Source organism: Bacillus rossius, chromosome 1, assembly GCF_032445375.1.
Source record: "Bacillus rossius redtenbacheri isolate Brsri chromosome 1, Brsri_v3, whole genome shotgun sequence".
In the NCBI taxonomy this organism is placed as follows: domain Eukaryota; kingdom Metazoa; phylum Arthropoda; class Insecta; order Phasmatodea; family Bacillidae; genus Bacillus; species Bacillus rossius.
The window spans coordinates 241,952,333-241,976,348 of record NC_086330.1 but is presented as its reverse complement, the minus strand read 5'-3'; the positions used below and the strand labels follow the sequence as shown (position 1 = coordinate 241,976,348).

Sequence of the window (24,016 nt, the reverse complement as noted above, 5' to 3'; positions counted from 1 at the left end):
CTGTTGTATTTATTGCGGCAAATAGTTGACCTTCAGAAAAAATGCTGTGTCATAAGATGACATTGTTTTTTAGGTCTTTACGAAAAATCATTTAGTTGCAGTCATTGTCATAATTATTTTGGTCGACGATATATCTTGAATAAACCATGCTAACCAATGATAACAAGGACTCGTCTATAGCACCAAGGATATGGAATTATGGAAACATATTTGAAGACTATAATTATCACGAAGAATTAGAAAATGCTGATTCATACATAATTATACCACATCTTGTCAATGATTTTGAATTAAAAGGTAATGTAGAAAGAAGAATCTTAACAGGAAATTACATATATATATTTAACATTTTTATTTATTTTCTCCCAATTCTAGTAGTCTCTTTGAAATTGTGAAAAATTTAGAACGATCTGAAACTTACAAGATCGAAGAATGTGATGAAGCACTTGAAGCTCGCAAGATCGAAGATTGTGTTGAACAGCTGAGACCAAAACGATGGAAACGACAAGTTAAAATAAATTATTATTCTGATAAAGCTTATGAAGATTATTCGGACGATGATGATTTTAATGTTATTGAGGCTGGTGTTTAAACAGAATACTTCCGAGATCTTAAAAAATATTATTTAATATCATGTAAGGAAGATGACAGCAGCATAATAGATTGATTAAAAGTGATAGGAAAATCATAACATATTGGTCGACAGGTTAATAATTATACTTGCTTCGCAAAATGCCGAAAATTTACTTATTACCTTAGAAACGAAGACTATAATTTTACTTTATATGAACTTTATGTGAATATTGTTTTGCACGAGGGCTTTTATTATCCATGTGTTAAAGAATCATTCACTGATTAAGTTTTCAACAGTTAATAGTAGGATCTAATTGAATGAGGAGTTTTGTGTTATGAAATGATCGGCCACGAATTTATAGAGTTTGGTAGATTTTTTACAGCTTGGTCTTTTACCTGTTGAGTAGAGACAGCGCCAGGTCGATCGCCAGTGCGGTGGTCAGACACCGTAACCATTAAGACTCTTGCTTGCCTTGATATTCAGGCCCTTGCAGTTTATGATTTCTCTCAAATACTGTTTTCGCTAAAATTGCATTTGTTATGTTTACAGACCTGGTGCCGTTAAGGAGACAATTATATACGAAAGCCTGAAATTTTGGATTTAAATAGTTGTTTTAATCATGTTTTATTTGATTGAAATTTGTATAATAAATTGTGTGTTAACGTACATTGCATTTACTCTTGCACCTTAGTTTAAGTTGTCTGGCGTCACTTCCCTTTTATAAGGGAAAGGTAACGCAACTTCAAACTTAAGGTTGTAAAAATAATCACCAATGACTAACAAAACAGAGAGTAATAATAAAACCTTTCTAACAATTATGACCAATTCGAGAAAAATACAAACGAAATCATTTGAAGCCAAATGCAGTTGGAACCAAAAACAGATGGAGCCATTTTAGCTAGAGGAGGTAAATGAAAAGGGGCGCACTGTAGCCAAATGGAGCCAAATGCAGATAGGGGTCATTGTAGCTGGATGAAGCAAAATGCAGATAGTCATTATAGTAAGATGGAGCCAAATTCAGATGGAGCTACTGTAGTCAGATGGAGCCAAATGCAGATAGAGGCATTGTATCCCAATAAAGCTAAATGGAGATAGATGAATTGTAGCCAGATGGATACAAATGCAGTTGGAGCAATTCTAGCAACTTGGAAATAAATGAAAATAGAGGCATTGTGGCCAAATTGAGCTAAATGCAGATAGAGCCACTGTGGCCAGATGGAGCTTTATAATATCGTATCATTTCGTATTTTAGCACACATATCCTACAGATCGTATCCTACCGAGTTTAGTGTTCTTTATAACGTGCATCCTTTTTGTTAAAAGTACGTATTCTAGTCAGTAGACAGGACTGATTATTTATTTGTTCAAATACCTCATGGTCTTGTAGTAGGCATAAAACCTTTCTTAAGGTGCTTAGTTAGCACTAGATTATAACCATACAATAGGTGTGACAGTTCGGAGACTCTTGTCTGATGGAAATATGTCATACTTGTTTGAAGTATATTATAAGTATCGACGAAGAAGGCATTGTGGTTCGGATACACTTGTCCTATACGCATTAAATTTTACATTATATGGCTTATGGCTCGGAGACGTTGGATCTATAAGACTTAAATTAAAAATTACTTGGTTTAAAGGTATACTAAGTATCGGAAAAGAAAGTCAGACATATAAACTTGACATTGTATATGACCTGTATGGAATGTTATGTCAAATATCGAATAAAGCTGCCACGGTAGGTATAGTGATATCGAGTAACCTATTTATGTCATCGGACAGTTGTCTTTTAACAAGACATTTTTTGTAGCTATAATGATTAATTTCCGTTCGTAGGTAGTGTAGATTTTTTTAAATATATATATATTACTTCATTAGTAGGTACATTAGGAGTAGAATTAAATAATCATATCTAAGATATCATGTACACTATTAAATCCGTTATGTTTTATTCTAAAACCTTAAATTATTATCTACAACTTTTGCCTGATACAATTTTTTACGATCAATCATTACTGCAAGGGCTGGAATAAAGACAAAAAAAAATCACAGCTCCCTTCGCATGCACACCATCAAAATCACTTGAATTGTTTGAAAATTATATCAACTTTATCTAAAACTTTTGCCTGAAAAACTTTTTGAATAGAAAATAATTGCTGCAAGAGTTGAAAAATCAAGGGGTAGAATTGAAGAAAAAATCATATCTCCCCTAGTAGATACACTATAAAATCCGTTTGAATTGTTTGTATATCTTACAGCTTTTATCAGAAACTTCTGTCGGAAGACATTTCTGACAAGATTGAATTTGAAAATTACTTGGTTGAAATGTATGCCAAGTATCAAAAAGAAATTCAGACTTATATCCATGACACCTTGTAGGGGTTTAAGTAAATAAACGGGTAAATTTAAAAGTTTATCATAATCTCTGTACCATGTACCTACACTATTTAATCCGTTCTGTTTTATTGTAAAACCTAAAATTATATTCTATGTATGTCATAGGTCTTAAATAACTTTTTATACGACCAACCATTACTGCAAACGGTGGAATAAACAGGTGTTGAATGACAAAAAAATTTATAACTCCCTTAGTAGGTGCACTGTCAAAATCGTTTCAATTGTTCCTATATATATTAATCATTATCTATAACTATGGTATGAAACAATTTTTTTTAGACGAACCATTATTTGCAAGTTGTTGAAAAAATGAGGTCTTAGTATTTTAAAAAATCAAAATCCTTTTTAGGTACACTATCAAATGCGTTCAACTTTTCGTAAATTTTATATTTGCTATCGAAATTTTTTGTCTTAACTTTTTTTGATAATACAGACAATTACTGCAAGTGGTTGAAATAAATTGGCTTGAAATAAAAAATAAATGAAATTCCCTTCCACGTACTCTTTCCAATTAAAATATATTTTTGTTTAACTTTTTAAATATTGTTGAAAACTTTTATTTTAAGTAAATTTTATGTAACAAATCATTACTGAAAGGGGTGGAAATAACAAGAGTAGAAAGACCAAAAAATTATTTTTTTTTTTTAAATAAATATGCTCTCTAATTCATTATAATTTATTGTAAAACTTCTAAACTGTATCTGAATCTTTTGCATCAAACAAATTTTTGATGAAACGAACTATTACCGTAAAAACAGGAGTTGACATTTAAAAAAATCTTCCGTAGTATCAAATCCATTAGAAAATATTTATAACTATCTTAATAATACATTAATACTTTGTCCAAAATAAATGTTATATGACCACGTATTAGTGTGCATGGGATGAAAAATAATTGCATAACTACCATAGTAGGCATAATATGAAATTCGTTAAGCCAATCAATGGTGGATGCATTATGTTAAAAACATTCAAAATATTTTCGGTCCATGGAATATGAAAAAAATACTACATCGAGCTTTCTGAGTATTGGCGAATATATAGGTTGTTATGTACATTAAGTTCTTAAAATGTTGCAGTCATTTATAGAAGTTTCCAAAATATTTCCAGAAGAAAAATAGGTACTTCGAAATCTACCCACGCCTGTAGGCTGTGCCGAAAGGGATTTTTTATATGAGCAATCGAAACGAGAACTGAAATCGATTTAATCAATCATAACATTTATTGATCATTTTTTGATATTTTTTTTTTTAATTTTTTCGAATCACTATATTATTATTACATATTTTCAATATCGTAGGCCATATCCCACCAACACCATTTCTCCGGTCAGCCTTGTGCTATTCCAATGGAAGGGGTATCAACTTTGGTTAGTGGTAGCGATAGTGGTTATAAGGTATGTGATATTAATTTCTTCATCAAGTTCACGTTAAAATTATCATATTAATTCGTATCAGTGAATGTCTGTGAACGGTTTATATTTGTACGTTGAAGTAATAAAAGTGGCAATTAATTACAAATTTTTAAGCGTGTTGGTATAACATATTAAAAATTACGATATGAGTTCTTAAAATGCTTCAAGTGCAATAAGAATTACAAACAAACATATCTCCTGAAATTAGTTATGTGTTAGAGACTTGGCAACAGCGTGCGCTATAAGCCATGTACTGCAATCTAAGAGTGATTCAGTCTGTAGTGCTTAGTGAGAGATACGTAAATACATGCACCAGTGCCATTATGATGATTACTGTTTTGACATGAATTACCGACAGGAATATGAATATCTTTAATTTCGGGTTGGGTATCACTTCGGCTGAGGATTTGACACAGCTTAAATAAAACTCTTAAACAATGAACGCTACAGAGTTGAAGTGAATATATCTTAATAAAGCAGACCTTGCTCGTAGTCGTTACGTATGACTGACCCGGTTAACATTTGCAGTGATGACGTAATGAGCGTTGGTGGGGTGCGCCAATTTGAAGTCAGTGAGAGCTGTGACTCCGAAAATAATTGACCGATTTGCATGATTTAAACTTTAAGTTGCTCATGAATGAGCACTGAGTGGTAGGGCCTACTAGTTGACAGGAATAAACATAAAGTTAATAACTTTGGTTTTTAAGCCATTAATACCAAAATGCCTAAGCGAATACATGTTATGTTGGACAAAAGAAAGGAAGCAATCGAAATCTCCCGAACAATCAAAGATGCAGAGAATTATCGCCGGTATCGAATGAAGCAAAACGTATCCGAGAGAAATGAGCCAGTGGGGCAAAACGAGCCCCCGAACGAGTCGCAAAATTTGCGTTCTAGCGAGCCTCAGCCGCCCACCTCGCGAGAAGCGACGGGGAATGCAGAAAATTGTTTGGTAATGGACGTGGATATGCTGTCTGATAATTCTGATGTAGATATGGAGTCAGTTGAGCCAATGGCTGGGAACGATGGGCTGAGTTTGTCGCTGTTTTGGTGTCGCAATTTATTTTGTCAGCTGCCAAACTCTCAAGAAAGAAAGGCCTATAGTTTTAGTACATATTTTTGGTGTCGCAATTTTTATGGTGTGGCTGCCTGACCCACAAGTAAGACGTTCATTGAATTCAAGGTCAAAAATATAGCAACATCATCTTGTTAAATTGTTTTGTTTGTTTTATACACAACGTTCCCGTTCAGCGCGACGGAAATTCAGGAACCAAACCCATGGCGGCTGTATTACTAAATACAGCCAATCCAGAATTTTTGTAGAACAGTTGATATGTATTAGGACCCTGCCTGAACAGCAGTGCTCCATGTACCGGTCCGTTCCAAGCAACCTGTTCCCGTCGAAGTACGGAGCCCAGCTCGTGACACGTCGGGCACGCAAACCACGCAAAGGGCAGGGAAGCCACGTGGCTGCCACGTGGGCCGCCCCGCGCGGCAGCTGCTGCTCGGAGCGCGCGGGTCACGCGCTGACCCTGGTCGCCGTTTAGGTCGTTCACTCGCGCTTATCGCCGCCTGCTCCCGGGCGCTGAGTTCCCGCCGCACTCGGACACTTCCTCGACTGGCCTTACCACAACCCAGTTGCAATTCATTGTAGCGGAGCGTCGACGTTCGTGTGCTAGTTCCATCGTGCTTCAGTAGCGCAAAAAAGTGCAAAACAAGCATATGAATGGGACTTTGAGCTCTGGTGCTGGGTGAGAATTTGAGTTTGTCTTCTACCATCCTTAATTTTTGACGTTGTGGCAACCATCTAGGATTATCTTGACCTTGGCCCCAGCTGTCATCATGGATGACCTTGACCCATGCAGCCATATTGATTTCCAAAAAAAAAATTACACGATATAATTTCACCATCTTAAATTCTAACCATTTCCGCCATCTTCGATTCTATAAAATTCCACCATCTGATTTTCATTTGCAAAAGGCTGCGGAATTCAATATGACGGAATCCAAGATAGCGGAATTGAAAATGGCGGCCGGTGTTAAGTTTATCCCAGATGGAAGTCAGTGTCAAGGTCAAATTCAAAGGTAATCTAAGATGGCCGCCGTGATGGCACAATCCAAGATGGTGAGTCCCCGGCCCCGGCTGCACACCAGGAACCAGACGCAGGAGCTTCATTCATGTACTGCTTGTTCGGTTTATTTCATATATTTTTTAGGAGTTTAATTGAAGTTTAATTTGTGGTTTTTTAAACCAAGGAATATAAAACATCATTCACATTTTACAAATTATATTAATTAAATGTATGTTTTTAACATACACGATTGGTTAACGCTTTAAGAATATTCGCAAGAAGACTGCACAGACTGCCTGGCTCGGGCTCAGAAATACAGCTGTCGTCATTACTCTCGGTGATGGCTACCTCTGCGAGACATGGGAGACGATGTCTGCAACCACGGCAGTGGCAGAGCTTTTACACGACAAGTGTTGAGAACTCAGGCACATATTCCGAGAGTTCAGGATGAGATTTGAGCATCATCTTATGTTTGGACGTCTGCATGGATAGCTACATCGCAGGTCGTAATAAGTTTTGACATGTCTTGACCGGCACTGTTTAGTGGACGAATAACTGCGTGTATTACTGAAGCGACGGTTTCTTCGATACAGGTGTGAAGGATCGTATACAGTCTCATGTGATATACGGCACAGTTTCCATGATCGCAACAATCTAGCAGCTGTCAGGTCGGTTCTTAGGGCAGAGAGAAGTGGGGAAACCGCCAGTGTGAGCGCCTCCACCGCACATATCCGGCCTCCCAGGAATTCAGTTATAACCCTTTAGTACGAAAAGCCTCATTTACATACTTCTTACAAATAATTTTTAATGTATAAAAATGAGTCTCAGCTTTGGTTATGTCTCACAGTCATCGTTTTAAAATAAATGAAGTTTTAATTTTTATAAATTTGAATATTTAAATAAAAGTTTTTACAAAAATTACTAAAAATTACAGAATAACAATGGTTACAAGTTATTTTTAAGGAATCATCATAAATTTTTGATTATATGTTTGTAGACTTGCAAGTACTGTGAGACAATTTCTTTTTTTTCTTTTTTGAGAGTTAACAAACTCTTCAATAACATGTTAAAACTACACATATTTAAAACACTTATTCTAGCTCCAACATGACTGATCACTCTGTATCACATTTAAACACGACCCAAGAGTTGTAATCCGGCTCAGTTTCCACGGCGATCTTTTATCTGGTTTATCTGCTGTACTGGCAGTGTTATTCCCAGCCTTGTACCACGCTGGCTTGGCTTGGTGCACGGCCGAGCTGAACAGGAACTGCTCTCCGGCGGCCCACGTGCCGAGTGCCGGCCGCTGACAGGCCACGTGGTGCGCACGTGCGCACGTGCTGGTGCGCCGCTCTGCCTCTTCCTGTCCGCAGGCAGCGCCGCCTGAGACATTCTGCGCACTGCCACTCCGGGGAGCTCACTCGTGACTGTCGATACAACCTTCTGCTGCATAACAAAGTTGTTTATACTGATATGAAAGTGTTTCAGCCATCACATATTAACCATTTCTATAAACGTTTATCCCTCTAGCAGACTTTTTAAGTCAAAAAATTAGGAGTCTTGAACTTATTTTTATGAGTATGTGGTATGGTATGTAAAATATCACTTTATTATGATGGCTTATCATTATTTTTTCATTATAAATTTTCATTATTATGCATTAACGAAAAAAATACATTTGCAAAGACGTTAGTGAGAAAAAAAGAATAGGGATATTTTCTTGTCTTTCATAATTGGTTTACACCTTAAGAAAGCATGTAGTATAGTTTCTTGTTTGATTTGACGTTAAGTTTCCGTAGCTGGAGTAAACTCACCTTGTTCACTAAGTGTTAGTGAAGTCCAGCGTACCTGTTGCGGCTGAGGAAACGAGGTCTCACTGGAGTCTCCCACAGCATGTATTCTCTTCATGACTAGCGGGCGTGGAACTTGAACTTTGACGTAACAACTCGTGGACTCGATCTGTAACAGATTTTGCTTACAACTTATCACAGGAAATTCATTACATTTTGGTATTTTTGGTTAGTGCTGGTTTGTTTCCTCCTAACCCAGACGCAGAGAAATCATTCATATATATATTTTTTTAAATATATAATACATCCGGTAAAGTTCCTTTAACATGCTTTTTATCTTTTCCTGCAAAAAAAAAAAAAAGGATCACTGGATAAAACTGTAAGTCTCCAAAGTTTCAAACACCTGCAGCTTATGAATTCGTGTCCTATCTCTGCAATATAAACTTATCAGTGGATTACAGTCATCCTTCTAGCAACATACTACGTACCTTCGCTGGAAACAAATATAAATCAGTTAATTTAAGTTTATTTTTACGTTTTTAGGATAATAAATGTTCATTAATAGGCATATTACATTCTGAAATGACCAGCGCTTTGGGGCAGAATAACATTTAATAAACAAACTGCTAGTGTCAACGGTAGTTTTTTGAAGTTATAGTTCTTTAGGCACGTTACGAAAAAAAATAAGAAGAATGAACTTTTACAATGCGTGCGCAGCATACAACAAGAATTGACATGATGAAAAATGACTGCATACTAATAAAAATTATATATTAATAATTTTAAAACATAAACTTTAATGATTGATATGGAATACTGACCCATATAATTAAAAATATATATTTATTGAGAATATTAGTGATGGAACTTGTGTTTATTAACTTTTTCAAGTGTTTTGTTGTAAGTTAGGTTATGTTTCCGCATGTACCTATAATTTGATTTGCATTATAAATGATTGATATCATTATATTATTATTTTATAAATATTTTGAATTAATTTATGTGAATAACTATTCATCATATGTATTGATTTTAATTATTATTAAAATTTTATCTACTGTTTTACTATATTAAATAATTAATTTTATAAGTGTGTTTTATTATTTGATAATACGTATTAATTTAATTTATAAATTTATATTATTTATTCTTTACCAACCAAAGTTATAATATCACTTTATTTTTTAATCAATCTATTTCTATTAATTATTAGCATGTGAAACCAAATGGTTGGTGTTATTACTGCACAGAGCAAGCTCACGTACACGAGTGCACGCAGTCGGAGAGCGCGGGGGAGCAAGGGGGCGGGCGGGGAGAGCAGGCGCGGCAGCGGCAGTCGGCGGCGGGCCGCGATGGGCGAGCGACCAGTGCGGGCAGAGCTCTTCTCGCTGAAGACCCGCCGCTCGGCGCGCTGACGGCAGCATGCTGCGTGCTGCGGTGCTGGCCGCGGCACTGGCGCTCGCCGCCGCCTCCTTCACAGGTGAGCCGGCCACGCTCGCTTCAGGCGAACACAATCACGCCCGCTCGTTAGCACCGCAACGTAACAGAGTCAGAACTGTTTGCAAGAAATCGTTTGCGCCCTGACGTGCCCAGGGGTTAGCAAAGGATCCGGATGGAGCATTAGCCGTCACAAGTAAAGACATTATCTCAGTTATTTTTAACGTCGATACCAATAAAGGGTACTTTGTTTATAATATTGGTAGATATTCTAGCGTCATTTGAATAATTACTGATGTTATCTGTTCAGAAGTAAATCAAAATCAGAATATTCCCGCTCAAAAAAAAAAAACTGAAATTAAAATGTGTCCGTTACTATAATATACTATGAGGTTGTAAGGCGCCCGTTGAAAAATTATAAATAAAACAAACACTTTAGTTAAATATACACATAACCAACTTTAATTTATTAAAAATTATTAAAATAATTTTAGCAGCAAGAAATTAAGTGACCACAAAAGTAGGAAATAATATAAAAACTAAAAAGCGCGTTACTACAAAAAAAGCAAATCGGCTAAAAAAAAATTGGGTGTACAAAAATACCAAAGGTTTTTAAAATAAAAAATATGAAATCAAGAATGTAAATATATTAAAAAAATAAAAACATAATTTTTGAAAAAGCATAAGTACAAAATACTAAATATCAAAAAAAAAAATTCCCAGTGACGCAAACTTAGATTTCCAAAAAGGAAAACATTTTCGTCGTTTTTCGTTTAAACCCAAACGTTTTGATATAAGCATTTTTAGTAATTATAACCATAGTTATTAGTGAGGTGCCTAAGGCTCTCATTTAAAAATGGTGAATATAACAAACACTTAAATTTAATAATAAAAGCGTGTTTCTTTTATGTAGCTGTATTTTAAATGTTTCTCTATTGTTACACTTCTATTTTATATTATATAAATTTATATGGAGTAGACTAATGCTTGTGCTTCATCTTACGCTTGTCTCCATGGTAAACATATGTTTTTGAAGTTACAGTCAGTGAGTCGGTGATGAGCGTAACTAAATATATGATTAATCATAAACTCGTGTATAATATTAAATTTTTTTAGTAAATAGAGAGATAAATTTTAATTAATGATGTAAATAAATCTATATTCTAAATGTTTATTCTAATTTACTGTGAATGATAAGTCAGTGAGTGTTTGCTACGCTACTCAAGTCGACTTCTGCTCTTCCTCGTGTTCACGCCACTGTCCTTTCTTGTGGGTACGCCAGTCCATGCTTTATGGATTTTACGATCTGAATAAAAAATAATAAAACAAACTTTAATTCTACATGCAAATATTTAGAAGCAATAAAATAATAAAAAAGTAATGGAGTGATTTTATAATTGTGTTTGGTAAATTTTAAATTTAATCAAATTATAAAAAAATTAATAAAATACACAGTATTAAATAATAAAATTAATCCAGGTAGAAATTAATTATTAAATTTAGTTAAGTAATTCAGATAAATTTTAATTATAAATGAAAATCAATAAACACACTGAATTTAGATAATAATGTAATAACTAATAATCTAAAGTGCAAATAAATAATACTTACAGGAACATCACTTCACTTATATAAATACACTTAAAAATATTAGAGACATAATTTCTATCAATAATATTAACAATAAATAAATGTTTTAATTATATGGGTCAGTATTCAATATCATTCATTAAAATAGGTATTAGTATCAAACCTTCAGGTTCCAGGAATAAACTTGGATACATGAATCACCAGCCATAACAAACACATAATATTTTTTTTATTGGTATGTAGCCTTTTTTCATCTTATTAACTATTCGTTAATATACATTTTCAATTGACTTGCAACTCTTGAACGTGACAAAACACATACAGTTGGTCATGTGAATATATAGTGAACAATAAAATATGTATTTAATAATTCCTTGCAAATAGAGGTGATACCAACACAAAATGAAAGACTATTCATCTACCTTATGACATAAATAATTCAAACCCAGAAAGACATAAGGGAAGATAATGGACCTACATATAGAAAGATAATTGTGATGTATATGAGAAGATAATGTTCAAACACATAATCATTCACACACAGAATTATACAAATCAACTAACACTCAGAATCGTACATTTAAGATACTACTTAACTCACCGACGATGTGCAGGATGGCTTACCCAACACCAAGTTGTTGTCAAACTATTAGATTTGTGCAACGGACTTGGCAGCAATGCTAGGAGGAACAGGTTAGCAAAGAGCAATGAAAATTATATAGACTACAGCGTTACGCGATCGTTACATCAGTGATGAGCGCAAATATCTATTAGATATTACATTTTTGAAGAAAAATGTTGAAGCGTTACGTGTGTGATATTTTTAGCTTTTTGTCGACTAGGAGCCCGTAATTTAATTTTTGCTGACCAGAAGAGGCTGTACTGGACATTTTCAAAGGGTCCCTTATACATTTACAAAACTTACTTTGATTATCTTACTACATTCCTAAACCCTTCATATACATACAGTTGTTACCGCATAAACGCGAATTTCAGGCACTGAAACACACCTATTAAGAGGCATATGACAATTTAATCTTGTTACTAGACAATAATATGAATTTAATTAATTAGTTGAGTTTAAAATTTGTAAGCTAATTGTTATTCAAGTGGCAATATATATAAAATATATTTGTCGGTTGTTTTTCATAGGCTAAAATATAAAATCTTAGTCAGCATATCTTATCTATTTGATCAACTCTAAATTTAATAATTGTTTAGTGATTACTGTTTACAAGAATAATGTAAGAAGGAATGTTCAGATGTTAGTTTTAAAATCATACAATTATTGCTTATCATCCTATTAAAAATCTCTTTTGATTCCTAATATATTCTTAGAAAACTGATAGTATAGAAAACAACGAAGAACAGACATTGTTTGAAAATCATGTATGTATGGTTCCACATGATACGGCAGGAAAACAAAAAAAAAAAAATTTAAAGACTTTTCTGATACATATACGTGAGTGTATGTATGTATATACATACATACATACATACATACATACATACATACATACATACATACATACATACATACATACACTTACGTACAAATTTTGTTCTAAGATGATTTGATGTATTCCGTTTTATAAAAACATGAAGGTTCGTCACAGACTATAAATGGCACATGAAGCAAAAACGAGCAGAGCTAATGAACTTACGAACCAGTCGCCACCACAACAACCAAGGCGCAGTCACTAGAAGCAGCGCTGCGCCGTCCCGCCGGGCCGTGACGTCACAGACACAGTCTGGCCGCAGCCTGCGAAGCTTCTAGCGACGCGTGTCTTTCTGCCAGCGATTTCTTGGTAATTTTAAGAATTTTGCGTAGAAACTTAAGTAAAAGCATTATTTTATGGTAAGAATCTGCAGTCTTGCGAAATTTTATGTCTTCAATAGGTTTAGGTTTACGACAGTGACACAACCGCACGTACGTTTACTTCTTTTCATTTATAAAGATGTGCCGCAAATACTTTGACCAAGACATTCGTATATCGTGATCATTATTACAACTATCCTTTTTGTGGAATTTGAGATAAAAAAATATAATTTGAAGTGTTGGACTTGGTTCGTATTATAGTCTTCTGAATTCTTTTAACATATTATGTTTATAAATGTATGAGTACATTTTGTGGAGGGCCACACATTTGTTATATTTATAGTGAATTATTCATACAAATATATTAAGATGTTTTTAAGAAAATATTTTTTTAAAATGCCTGGCTGTGGAATGAAACAATGTAAATATTATTATATTAAACGAGGACGGCAGTAACATACCTCAGGTTTACAACTTAGAGTTTAGTGAATAAGGAAATTCAAATAAACAAAGGCAATTTATTAAATCTTATCAACATGATATTATAAGCTTGGTCATTTTCTTAACAAAGGATTTGTCTGTATTTAATATTCGTTTTCTAACAACTTAGGTCGCTTGATTGCGTGATTGAGTCGTGGATAACTTACAATCCCATACCAGGAATTAATATAAATGGTAACAATGGCTGAGAAAATTTCCAACACGTACCATGGAGGTGGTCTCAGCAATAAACCAGGTGTGACTTCACACAACTCACTATAGTGTTTCCAGACGCTAGTAAATGTTATCTGAAAAAACTTGCCAGCACATGGACATATATTAGACTTCGCTAACTCAACCGCAAAGCGCATGCAAATTATTTGCTGAAGCGAGTAATAGGAAGTAGTACAATTGTTTCGGTTATCTAAAAAAAAAATTTTTTAGGTTACACTCAATCAGTTTTGTATTTTTGTGTAAAATATTTCAGTATTAAAGTAATTTTAATTAAATGTTTGCGTCTGAACATCGTGTTTGGATAATTGCGGTTAAAAAATCTCACCCTAAAATGTTGTTTTCAGCCCGAGGAAACAGTGTTTCACCATATGTTCTTCTACCCATTAAAAAAACTTGTACTTTTTTTTCTTGTTAATAGCTTTTTAGTGTCTCACAATGTTATCTGGAGAGCTTAAAACGGATGGCATTCACTTAGGTAACCACCCGCCACCCTTCCAAGGCAGACGCTACATACGGGGCCGGTGCATTTTGTATTAAGGGATTTTTATTGACCGTTTTGCAATATTTGGTTTTTATTGGACCCAAAGCTGTATAACTCCATAATAAGATGAATATGACGTCAGTATAACCAACACAATATGCGATCAATAATACATTATACTGTTTTCGTTGTCACTGTTCGTGTTTTGCACTAATTTCTTAGCTACGTGTATAATTTTAAGATTAGGCAAAACGACAGTGAAATAATTTTAGTAGCCTGAACTATTAATTTAGTTTCTAAGTTCATTTTTCGCAAATAGTACCACGTAGAAATGTGTTTGAAATCGTTTATAAAATTATTTGAAATTAAGTATTTATATTTCTCCAACCATTCCCACTAACTAGTGACATTTTATCTTGAAGTGTTTTTGTAGGTAGCTTGAAAAAACTTATTTAGAATTGCCACCAAAAATCTTGTATGTAAGCAGAAGCTAATTTTTATTACGTGCAACAATTGGTGAACCAGACTAAATTAAATGTAAAAAAAATCTGTGAAGCATTAAAACTATAGTAAGTAATATGACAACTTTATGCCTTAACCTTTGCAGTGAGAGAATACTTTTAGTCATATGTTTCCCAGTTTGAATATAATGAACCGTGCAGTGCTGAGTAGAAGCTGTCAGCGAGCCGTACGCATGGCTGTGCCAGTAGCAGTGCCTCTCGTGACGTCACGCGGACGGACCGCTCTTTCCTCCCCTTTCAACCTTCTGATTGGCCCTGCCTCTCCTATTCCCCTGGATTCACTGACACCTCCCTTCTCTCACAGCTTCCCCCTCCATGCTCTATTTGTACTCTTCCATAATCACTGGCCGTGCCAATATCTAGATAGACATATTTAAAATAGGAACTGTAACAATTACCACATACAAGATTGTGGGTTATGCTTATCCTTAAGAATTCCTTAGACTGCAACAAAGGCTTGCAGTCAGTTGTTTCTTGAAGTCTTCAGTGGCTAATGTAGAGGTAGTTCCCTTGCAATATAAACTACTGTCAAATTCTTCCCTAACAACTCTGATTTGTATCACTCTGGTTGTACGACTTCATTGCCCACGTGTTCGAAATATAAATAAATCTATTGAGTTAAACATAGTAGCATTATCCATCTGGTCACGTTGGGATCGTGACGAATTTTTAAAGAAATATATTTAAACATTGAAGAATAAAATATATTTTGCCACCGTAAACTAATTTTTTTGAATGAGCACAACAGTGACATGTCATACCTAATGAATTTGTGCTCATAAACTTTACAGAACTTTTCGCATACTTACTACATTTACATAGGTATAGTAAGTTGGGTGTATTAAACATTATGTATTCTTACAAATGCACACACAGACTTTAAGATTATTTCAAACATTTTCTAACTGATATCTAACAATTAATATATATATATTAATACAAAATATAAAAAAATGAAAAGAATTACAAAAATTCTTGTTTGTGTTAGCCTTGATGAACAAAGGAGAAGTTCACAAGCTGGCAAAAGCTGTTTTTTGTACATTTTTTTAATTTTTATTATTTTTTACTTTTTTGTGAATCATTGATTTTGATTTAGAAAAACGTGTGTTGATTGTCTCCGTGTGCTCTTGATTATTCATCTATATTATGTTGGTTTTCTCTATGTGCTCCTGATTATTCCTGTCAATATTTTGTTGGTTTCTCCAATCGGGTAATTCATGGTGACACTTCTGTTGGTTTTCTCCGTGTACGTCTAGTTATTCCTGACGAGACTTCTGCTGATGTTCTCCGAATGTTTCTGATTATTTCTGAGAAGTAAATAATTGCATGAAAACTTTTTTACTTAATGAGATATGGAATTTTATTCAGAGTTCCATGTAATTAGCGAATTTGAGTAACTTAATCAGCACTTATAATATTTTTTGTCAGGTGGAATTCAAACAAAAATTCATTACTCAGTCAAATGGTATGCCTTAAGACAGCTGAGAATCACTATCATGTAAGCCAAACATCATTCTCCTTGGTGTCTAGCGAAGTCCTCCTGTTGCGAACGTGAGTGAGTGACCCACTTCCCACATGAAAGAGAGACTGTCTGTACAATGTGGCATGTGGCGCCAACTGTTGCAGGAATCGGGACTATTTGCAACAGGTTATTTGCATGAGATAAACTAACTCTCACTGCTGAATGTAGCTATTGTAGCCAGTTGCAGCCTTGTAGACTCGTATTCTCGTAGTCTCGTATGTAGTCTTTATAAAATTAATATATAATTCCTACGAATTCGATGTTGTGCCTACGAAGGCAGTTATGATTGTTGTTGTCGTCCTACCCTTTTTATTCTACTCCTTGCTGTAATGGGTCGTATAAAAATTTATTTCAGACTAAAATGGTAGATAATAATTGAAGATTTTACAATAAAAAAATAATAGATTTACATTATATATGTTACGTAAATTATGAAATTTTTTTAAGTTTATACCACTTTATTTTTTCATTCCCTTGCAACAATTTTTCGTTTTATAAAAAATTGTTTGTCCATAATTTTAGATAATGGTTATATAAGAAGTACAAACAATTTAAATAAAATATACACTTTTAAATGTTTCACAAGCAGTCAACACCAAAAGCATTTGGAATGCTCTCGGTTAAGAAACTATCAGTTCTCGCTCGATTGCGGTACTATAAACACTTTCCTATTTAAAAAAGGTCATTAATTGCTGTTTTTATTGCTATGGCAACACATTTGCTCAGGAATTATTCAACCTGCCTTTCCGACTCACTTCCAATACGACTTATACCCGTCGAATTTTAGCCTACGCGCCGTTCGAAATATAACACTTAATATATATATACATAATAATATCTTTTCGTAAAACAGTTTATATAAATTATTTATGTGTGTCCAATCATATAAATAAATAAATACTCAAATAATAAAACGGTATTTAGAAATTTATAAGCTTTGAAAGAGTAACATATTGTTACGAACGTTAGCTAGGCCGCGTCACGCGCAGGTGCACGCCGTAACATGAGATGTGCCGTGCGAACCTGGGTCGCCGCTTTATCTCCCTCAAGCCCTCTGCTCCCCCCACGCGGCAATGTTAGTTAGACATCCTAAACCTGCCAGCTGCGGAGTTACGCGAGCCGCCGACACGTGTTTTCGAGAGATTTCTGCCGTCGGGACGGCCTGGAGTGACGCGACTAGCCCCGGCCGCTCTCGTGAGTTCTGGAATTGCGCCGGGGCCTATATATATGCCCGAGGACGTCACGGCAGAGAATCAGGAGAGTTCAGAGTGAAGTCGGGAGTTTTCCCGCGGCGGAGTTTCCGGGCGATAGAGTGGCGAAGTCCCTGGACGAAGGTTCCAGGGCGAAGAGTTCAGTTCCGAGCGAAGTTCCGAGCGAGGCGTCGAGTGGGATCTCGGCGAATGGGAAGCGCGACGGCGGTGGCGGAGTGCGGCGACGGAGTCCTGCGACGGAGGACCACGAGGGTTGCTGCGGCGAGAGTTGCGCCAGAGGCGCGGCCCAGCGAGGCGTGTGGATTGTGAGAAGCAAGTGACTGGAGGAGGCATCATTTTTTTTTTAGTGCAATTGATTAATTGTAATTTTTAGATTATTAGCTAGTGTTGTAAATAGTGGCAATAAATAAAACTGTGTGTGATAAAAATCTTTAATTGGGCTATCCATTACGAACCCGCAGTAAATCGTATCAATATAATGTTTAATGTCAAGCAAGACGATTTGCTTAGTGTACACAATGTAGAAGTACATATTTTACGAGAATAGAGCATCAGTAACTTTCAATGTGTAAGAAGACTGTGAAGGAAAGAATGTAAGGGCATGTTGTGTGTTATTTGTTTTACTAACACTTTATTTAACATAACATAGTTCATGGACACTGGTTATAAAACCATTTGTAACCTTTGCAAGTCACTACCACAGTATGATCGCCATCTTTACTACTACTATTAACCAGCCTTACTATGCTGCCTATCATCTGCAGTGGTGCCAACATACATCCATGACATTCCCCTTCTCTACACAACCAAAATATACACTATTATTGTCTCTATACAGCTGCCTTATTCAAACACAACTTAATTTACTATAACGATCAAAATCATTAAGTCACATAATGGAGAAATTAGTTATGTTATAGATCAAGTCTTTGAGGAGGCACTACAATTCTTCCACTTCGTGTCTTCTTGAATGACGATTCTTTCACAGGTTCTTGAATGAATCCAAGAAAATCAGGTGAGCTGACTCTAGTCAGTCTGAGCTGGCTGCTGCCTGGAACAATCACCTGCTGAAGTCTTAGCTGTTTTTTCTTCTATGTTGTTTCTCATTGGAGGCGAGATGGCAGCAGTGGGTATTAGAAAACAGGAATTTCTTCTGTATCTCTCACGGGGTGTGCGCAACTTAAATTTCCATTTAACCCTGAAGGATTCGAACTCCCGAGAAGTGTACTGAGGGCCTCCTTCTGTTATGAGTTCATCTGGAATGCTATGCAGAGAAAACCAGCACTTCAGTTCTCTGATTACAGACTCACTTGTAGTAGATGTCAAATGTACAAAATCAAAAAATTCAGAGCAAATGTCTGCTATGACCAGGTAATTTGATCCTTGGAACTGGAATAGGTCAAAGCCAGCATACATCCATGGGCGAGAGGGGATATCTACCTCAATAAGACATTCTTGGGAGAGTCTCTTTGTAGTTTATAGCGAGTAAGACATTTATGCACATAATCATTCCTGACCAGTACACATGATCTTTTGCCAGTTTCAGTAAGCCTTAGATTCCCTTTTGAGCACAACGCAGGTGTGAAAGATCAATTTCCTTAAAATGGTCTCTGTAATGAATGTCGGCGTCCCCTTAAATAAAATGTCATTAAAAACTACTAAGCCTTATCTGTAGGTCCAGTATTTTTGCAGACTTGATCTTAACAGGTTATTTATCTCTGGCTATCCATGTAGAATGGTATTGAGCATGTATGACAATTCTTCACTTGATGATATTGCTTTTTTAAAAATCTAAAGTTAGCTCTTTCGTCATGGGAACCACAACATGAATTTCAAAGGTTAGCTGTTCTTCAGTTTTGACCATGCTGTCACAATCTCGGCTGAGGGTATCTAATGTACAATTGTGAACCTTTTTTAATGTCACAGTAGGATTATATGGCAGGACTTGAAACAGGTTTCATTGAAGTCTTGCAGGTGCATCCAGGAGTGGTTTTTTTAAATTTTGTTTCTAGGGGCTTATGGTCCGAATCTACTAGCAAGTGTTGATCACCCAAGTTATACTCATGAAATTTATTGCAAGCTGTTAAGATGGCAAGGTCTTCTTTTTCAAGCTGACTGTAGTTCAGATGAGTTTTGGTCAGTGCTTTGGAAGCATACAATATCGGTTAATTTTCTTGCAAAAGCACTGATGCCATTGAATAACTGCTTGCGTTTACAGACAAAGTCACTGGTTTTGTGTGATCGTAATACCTTAACACTAGTTGGGACCTGAGGCATTGCTTTAGTTTCTCAACGCAGTCTATTGTTCATTGTGCCAAAGTTAAGTTACATGTTTTTAAAGATTCTGTTGAAGTGGGGCTAAGAATTCAGAGATGTTTGGGATGAATTTGGATAGATATGTTACCATGCCGAGAAATCTATGTAATTACTGGAACTGAGTTAGGCTTCTTGATTCGTTCAATAGATTATACCTTTTCCAGGTCTGGCAATATTCCTGCATTTGACAGGAATTGTCCCAGGAACTTTATCTGTTCTCGGTCAAATATTCATTTTCTGAGATTTAGTTTCAGCCCAGCATGCTTCAGTTTGTCAATAACTTTCTCAGTATGGGCTTTTAATTCATTTTTGGTAATACCATGGATTAAAATATCATCCATAGAACACTCTGTACCTTCAGTATGTGTCAATATGTGACTCGTGATTTCTGAAACACTTCAGGAGCTGAGGCCAGTCCAAATGGCATCCGTTTAGATGCATATCTTCCCCAAGGTGTTGCAAAAGTCAGGTATTTTGATGTTCTGCTTGATACTCTTATTTTCCAGAAACCCTCTATGCAGTCCAACAAAGTAAAGTATTTTGCTCCTTTTAAACACGTTGCAAATTCTTAAATTTTCGAAGAGAAAAGTGTCGTCTCTTGAAGTTATTATTGATGTCGGATGGGTCGATACATTTTCGTACTTTGCCATTTTGATGTACTACCACCATCGGTGAAAAAACTGGAGTGGGTTCTGTGATATATTTAATTATACCAATGGCTACCATGTTATATAGTTCTTCCTTAACCTTTTCTCTTATGGGATAAGGGACAATCCTGGGTGGGTACACTTTAAGGTTAGGTTGGTCAACAAGGTTTATGTGATACTCAAAACCGTTTAAACATTCAATGCCATCAAACAAAGGATCGTGTGCATCAATAGTTTCGAGTCTTTTGATGAACTCTAGATTTTCACAAGTCCTCCTTCCCAGTACACACTGATGTCTATTTTTAACAAACAAAAATTGCACTATAGCAACTTTGTTTCTGTTAGTTACCACTCGTAGATTTGTTTCACCAAGTACCAGTACTGAGTGTTTGCTGAAAGACACTAGATTTTTTTTTCGGTGGAGAAACTTTTAGTTTACATTTTTCTACGATAGAGGTCGTTAGGATATTGCACTGTGCACCAGTACCCAGTTTAAAACTAACTTTACGATTTGTGGGTAATGTTAGTTTCCATCCAATAGAGTTCATTATTATCTTTATACAGGATGGAAACCAGAACAGACTTATCAGACTCCCCTTCAGTCCCTGGTGTATGTAGTCCGCATTGAGAGAATGAACGAGTCATTGTGTTCACTTGCCTTGCCCTACACTTCTGTGCAAAATGTCCTTGTTATCCACACTTTCTCCAAGATTTGCCGAATGCAGGACAATATTTTGGTGGGTGGGTAAATCCACACCTGGAGCATTGGTATTCTGCTGGTGACGATTGTTTCTTTATCGTTTGTGATCCTATACCCATTTGTTCTAAGCGAACTGCATCAATATTTGCTGAATGATCTGCCGTCATTGTACTCAGTTGTTGTTTTGTGAGTTCCATTGCTCTGCAGATTTTCACTGCTTGATCAAATGTCAGTTTCTCTTCTGCTAGGAGTCTTTCCCGCACTTGTTCACTATTTACACCCACGACGATTTTGTTACAAACTAAGCTGTCAAATAAATCTCGTAGATCACTTTTTTTCTTGGTTAATGATTGTTGAGAGAAAATCATAGAAAGTCTGGCTTTCCGCTTGCATGATTTTATTAAAGATGTATCTCTCATAGTTTGATTTGGCATTGGGTGTAAAGTATGCATCATATTTTCCTTTAATCATTCATAACTGTTGAGAGAAAATATTTTGTAAATATTTGCAGCATCCTGCCAAATGATCGTCATGAATGTAACAACTTGTATTTCAGGACTATTCTTCATCAGGTTAGTAGCTACTGAATACCATTCCAATTGTTGAACCCACGATTTCCAGGCGATAGCAATACCCTATTCAGTTATTACTAACTGTTTGGGAGGCTTTAGACTCACTCCCGATTCCGTAGCCGTTATACATATGATGATAACACTTGTTTAATCACTTGGTTATTATAAAATCAGTTTGATCCGGCTTTCAGTACCATGTTATTTGTTTTACTAACACTCTATTTAACCTTACATTATTTATGGACTCTTGTTATAAAGCCATATGTAAACTCTGAAAGTCACTACCACAATATTTTCGCTATCTTGACTACTACTATTCACCAGCCCATGCAGCCTATTATCTGCAATGTTGCCAACCGACATACATGAATTTGTTTATATAAAGAACTAGAAATAGTCTCTATTCAAAACCCAATAGTAATTTGTCATCTAAAGAGAAAAGCTGATAATATTTCCTTACGACAATTTCAAAAACATGTTTACTTTATTTTAAATAAATTACGTCAGTATTCGAACACTTGCACCTGCAACATGAGTATTCATACAGGGGGAAAAAACATTGCTAATCAACCGTTTTTTGAATGTATAAACATGCTCATACATTGAAGATGATTTATCTTATTATAGTTCTTTGTGATCTATCTGTATATTTTTTCTAACATAAGTATTTTTCATTGGTTGGCTATGAATTGAAAATGTCCATAAATGTAAGCACAGTTGTGACACTGTGAGGCCAGAAACCTTGTAAGAGCGTGACCTCGGCCCGACAGATAGCCATCTCCTTGTGTGGCTGGATCAGCGAGACAGCTATGGGGGGATGAGCGATGGTGCGTTATCTGTTATTGAGCACAGAGAGAGCGAGAGACAGTTATCTGCTCGGGGCAGAGAACCTTCTAGACGAGACCGGCTCTCAATGGGAAGTTGCATCACGACCTTCAACTGGCCGACCCGAGACTATTTCACAGCTATCTCCGCTTCTGAGCTCTCTGTGCGGCTTCTCACGCACGCGCTCGTGTTTACACTGCACCCGACTACATGAGAGGTGTCTGCTCTCTTCTACAATGTTGGTCATCTTCAGATCAATCTCCCTATTGCCTGTATAGTGCTCTCTTAACACCTTCGTCGATGGAAAGTGACACGTTAAATAACAATTGAATTCATATAAGTAGAAAATATAAGTTGTAGAGTAACCATAGATTTCCTGGTTATTATAATTTAGTTATTAGTTTTAATTCTTTAAAACAAATAGGCCTAGAGGACACTTAAATTAAAATTATTCTTTTCTGTTAGAATTCAAACAAAAACAACCATTACTCAGTCAAAAAATATCCTTTGAGACAGATGAGAAGTAGGTACTATCATGCAAGACAAACTTTTTTATCCTTCCTTCTTTTGCGATCGTTAGTGAGCATCCCCCATCCCACTTAAAATAAATACACAATTTTTACCTCAACACAGCACGTGACGTCATATGTTTGGCAAGAATTGGTACTACTTACAACAATTTCTTTTGCATTAGATAAATTAACTCTCAAAGTTGAATTGAGTCAACGACAGTCAGAGCCCAGTAGTCTCGTAGCCTCATATAATTGTATCCTCGTAGATTTGTTGTCTTGTAGTCATGTAGCCTCGTAGCACGTTGAAACCTCGTAGTATCGTTGCTTCGTAGACATGTAGGCTCGTATAATTGTAGCCTCGAAGCCTCGTAGACTTGTAGCCTAGTAGCCTTGTAGCCTCGTAGCCAGTTAAAGCCTTGTAGTTTGGTAGCCCTGTAGTCTCGTAGCTTCGTAGCCTCATAGTCTTGTAGCCAAATAGTAGCTGGGCCTAAGACCACTGGAGACAAAGACAGCTGGAGCCAAAGACAGCTGGAGCCAATGACCACTGGAACCAAAGACAGTTGAGGCCAAAGACTGTTGGAATCAAAAGAATGTTGGAGCCATGGACTTTGGTGCAAAAACACTGTTGTATGTTGGAACAATAGACTCTAGGAGTAATTATATGCAATCGTAAATTGACGATCACTTGCTACTGAGTTGATTGTTCGGGAAAATGTAGATCCTTTTCGTAAAATTTACATAGTCAAGTCTGTATTTTCGTATCTTACTGCTGATAACATATCCTTTTCGTTGATGTTGCTTCCGATTGTGCTTTATTATCGTTGATTGTGCTTAGAATTGTGATTCCTGTTCGTTGATTGTACTTCCAATTGTGCTTTCTTTTCGTTGATTGTTATTCCTCTGTG

General features: G+C 35.8%; 1 protein-coding gene across 2 annotated transcripts in view; it reads left to right on the top strand.

Moving 5' to 3' along the window:
* The first annotated feature begins 9,597 nt into the window (after positions 1–9,597).
* LOC134527420 (collagen alpha-1(V) chain-like) overlaps positions 9,598–24,016 on the top strand; it is a 311,179-nt gene continuing 296,760 nt past the window's right edge. For both annotated transcript variants that reach the window (XR_010074189.1, XM_063360093.1), the window contains exon 1: positions 9,598–9,724. Coding sequence is in view for 1 of the 2 variants with exons in the window: in XM_063360093.1 (XP_063216163.1) it covers positions 9,667–9,724 (58 nt within the window). In the remaining variant the exon portion in view is untranslated. The remainder of the gene's footprint in view (positions 9,725–24,016) is intronic.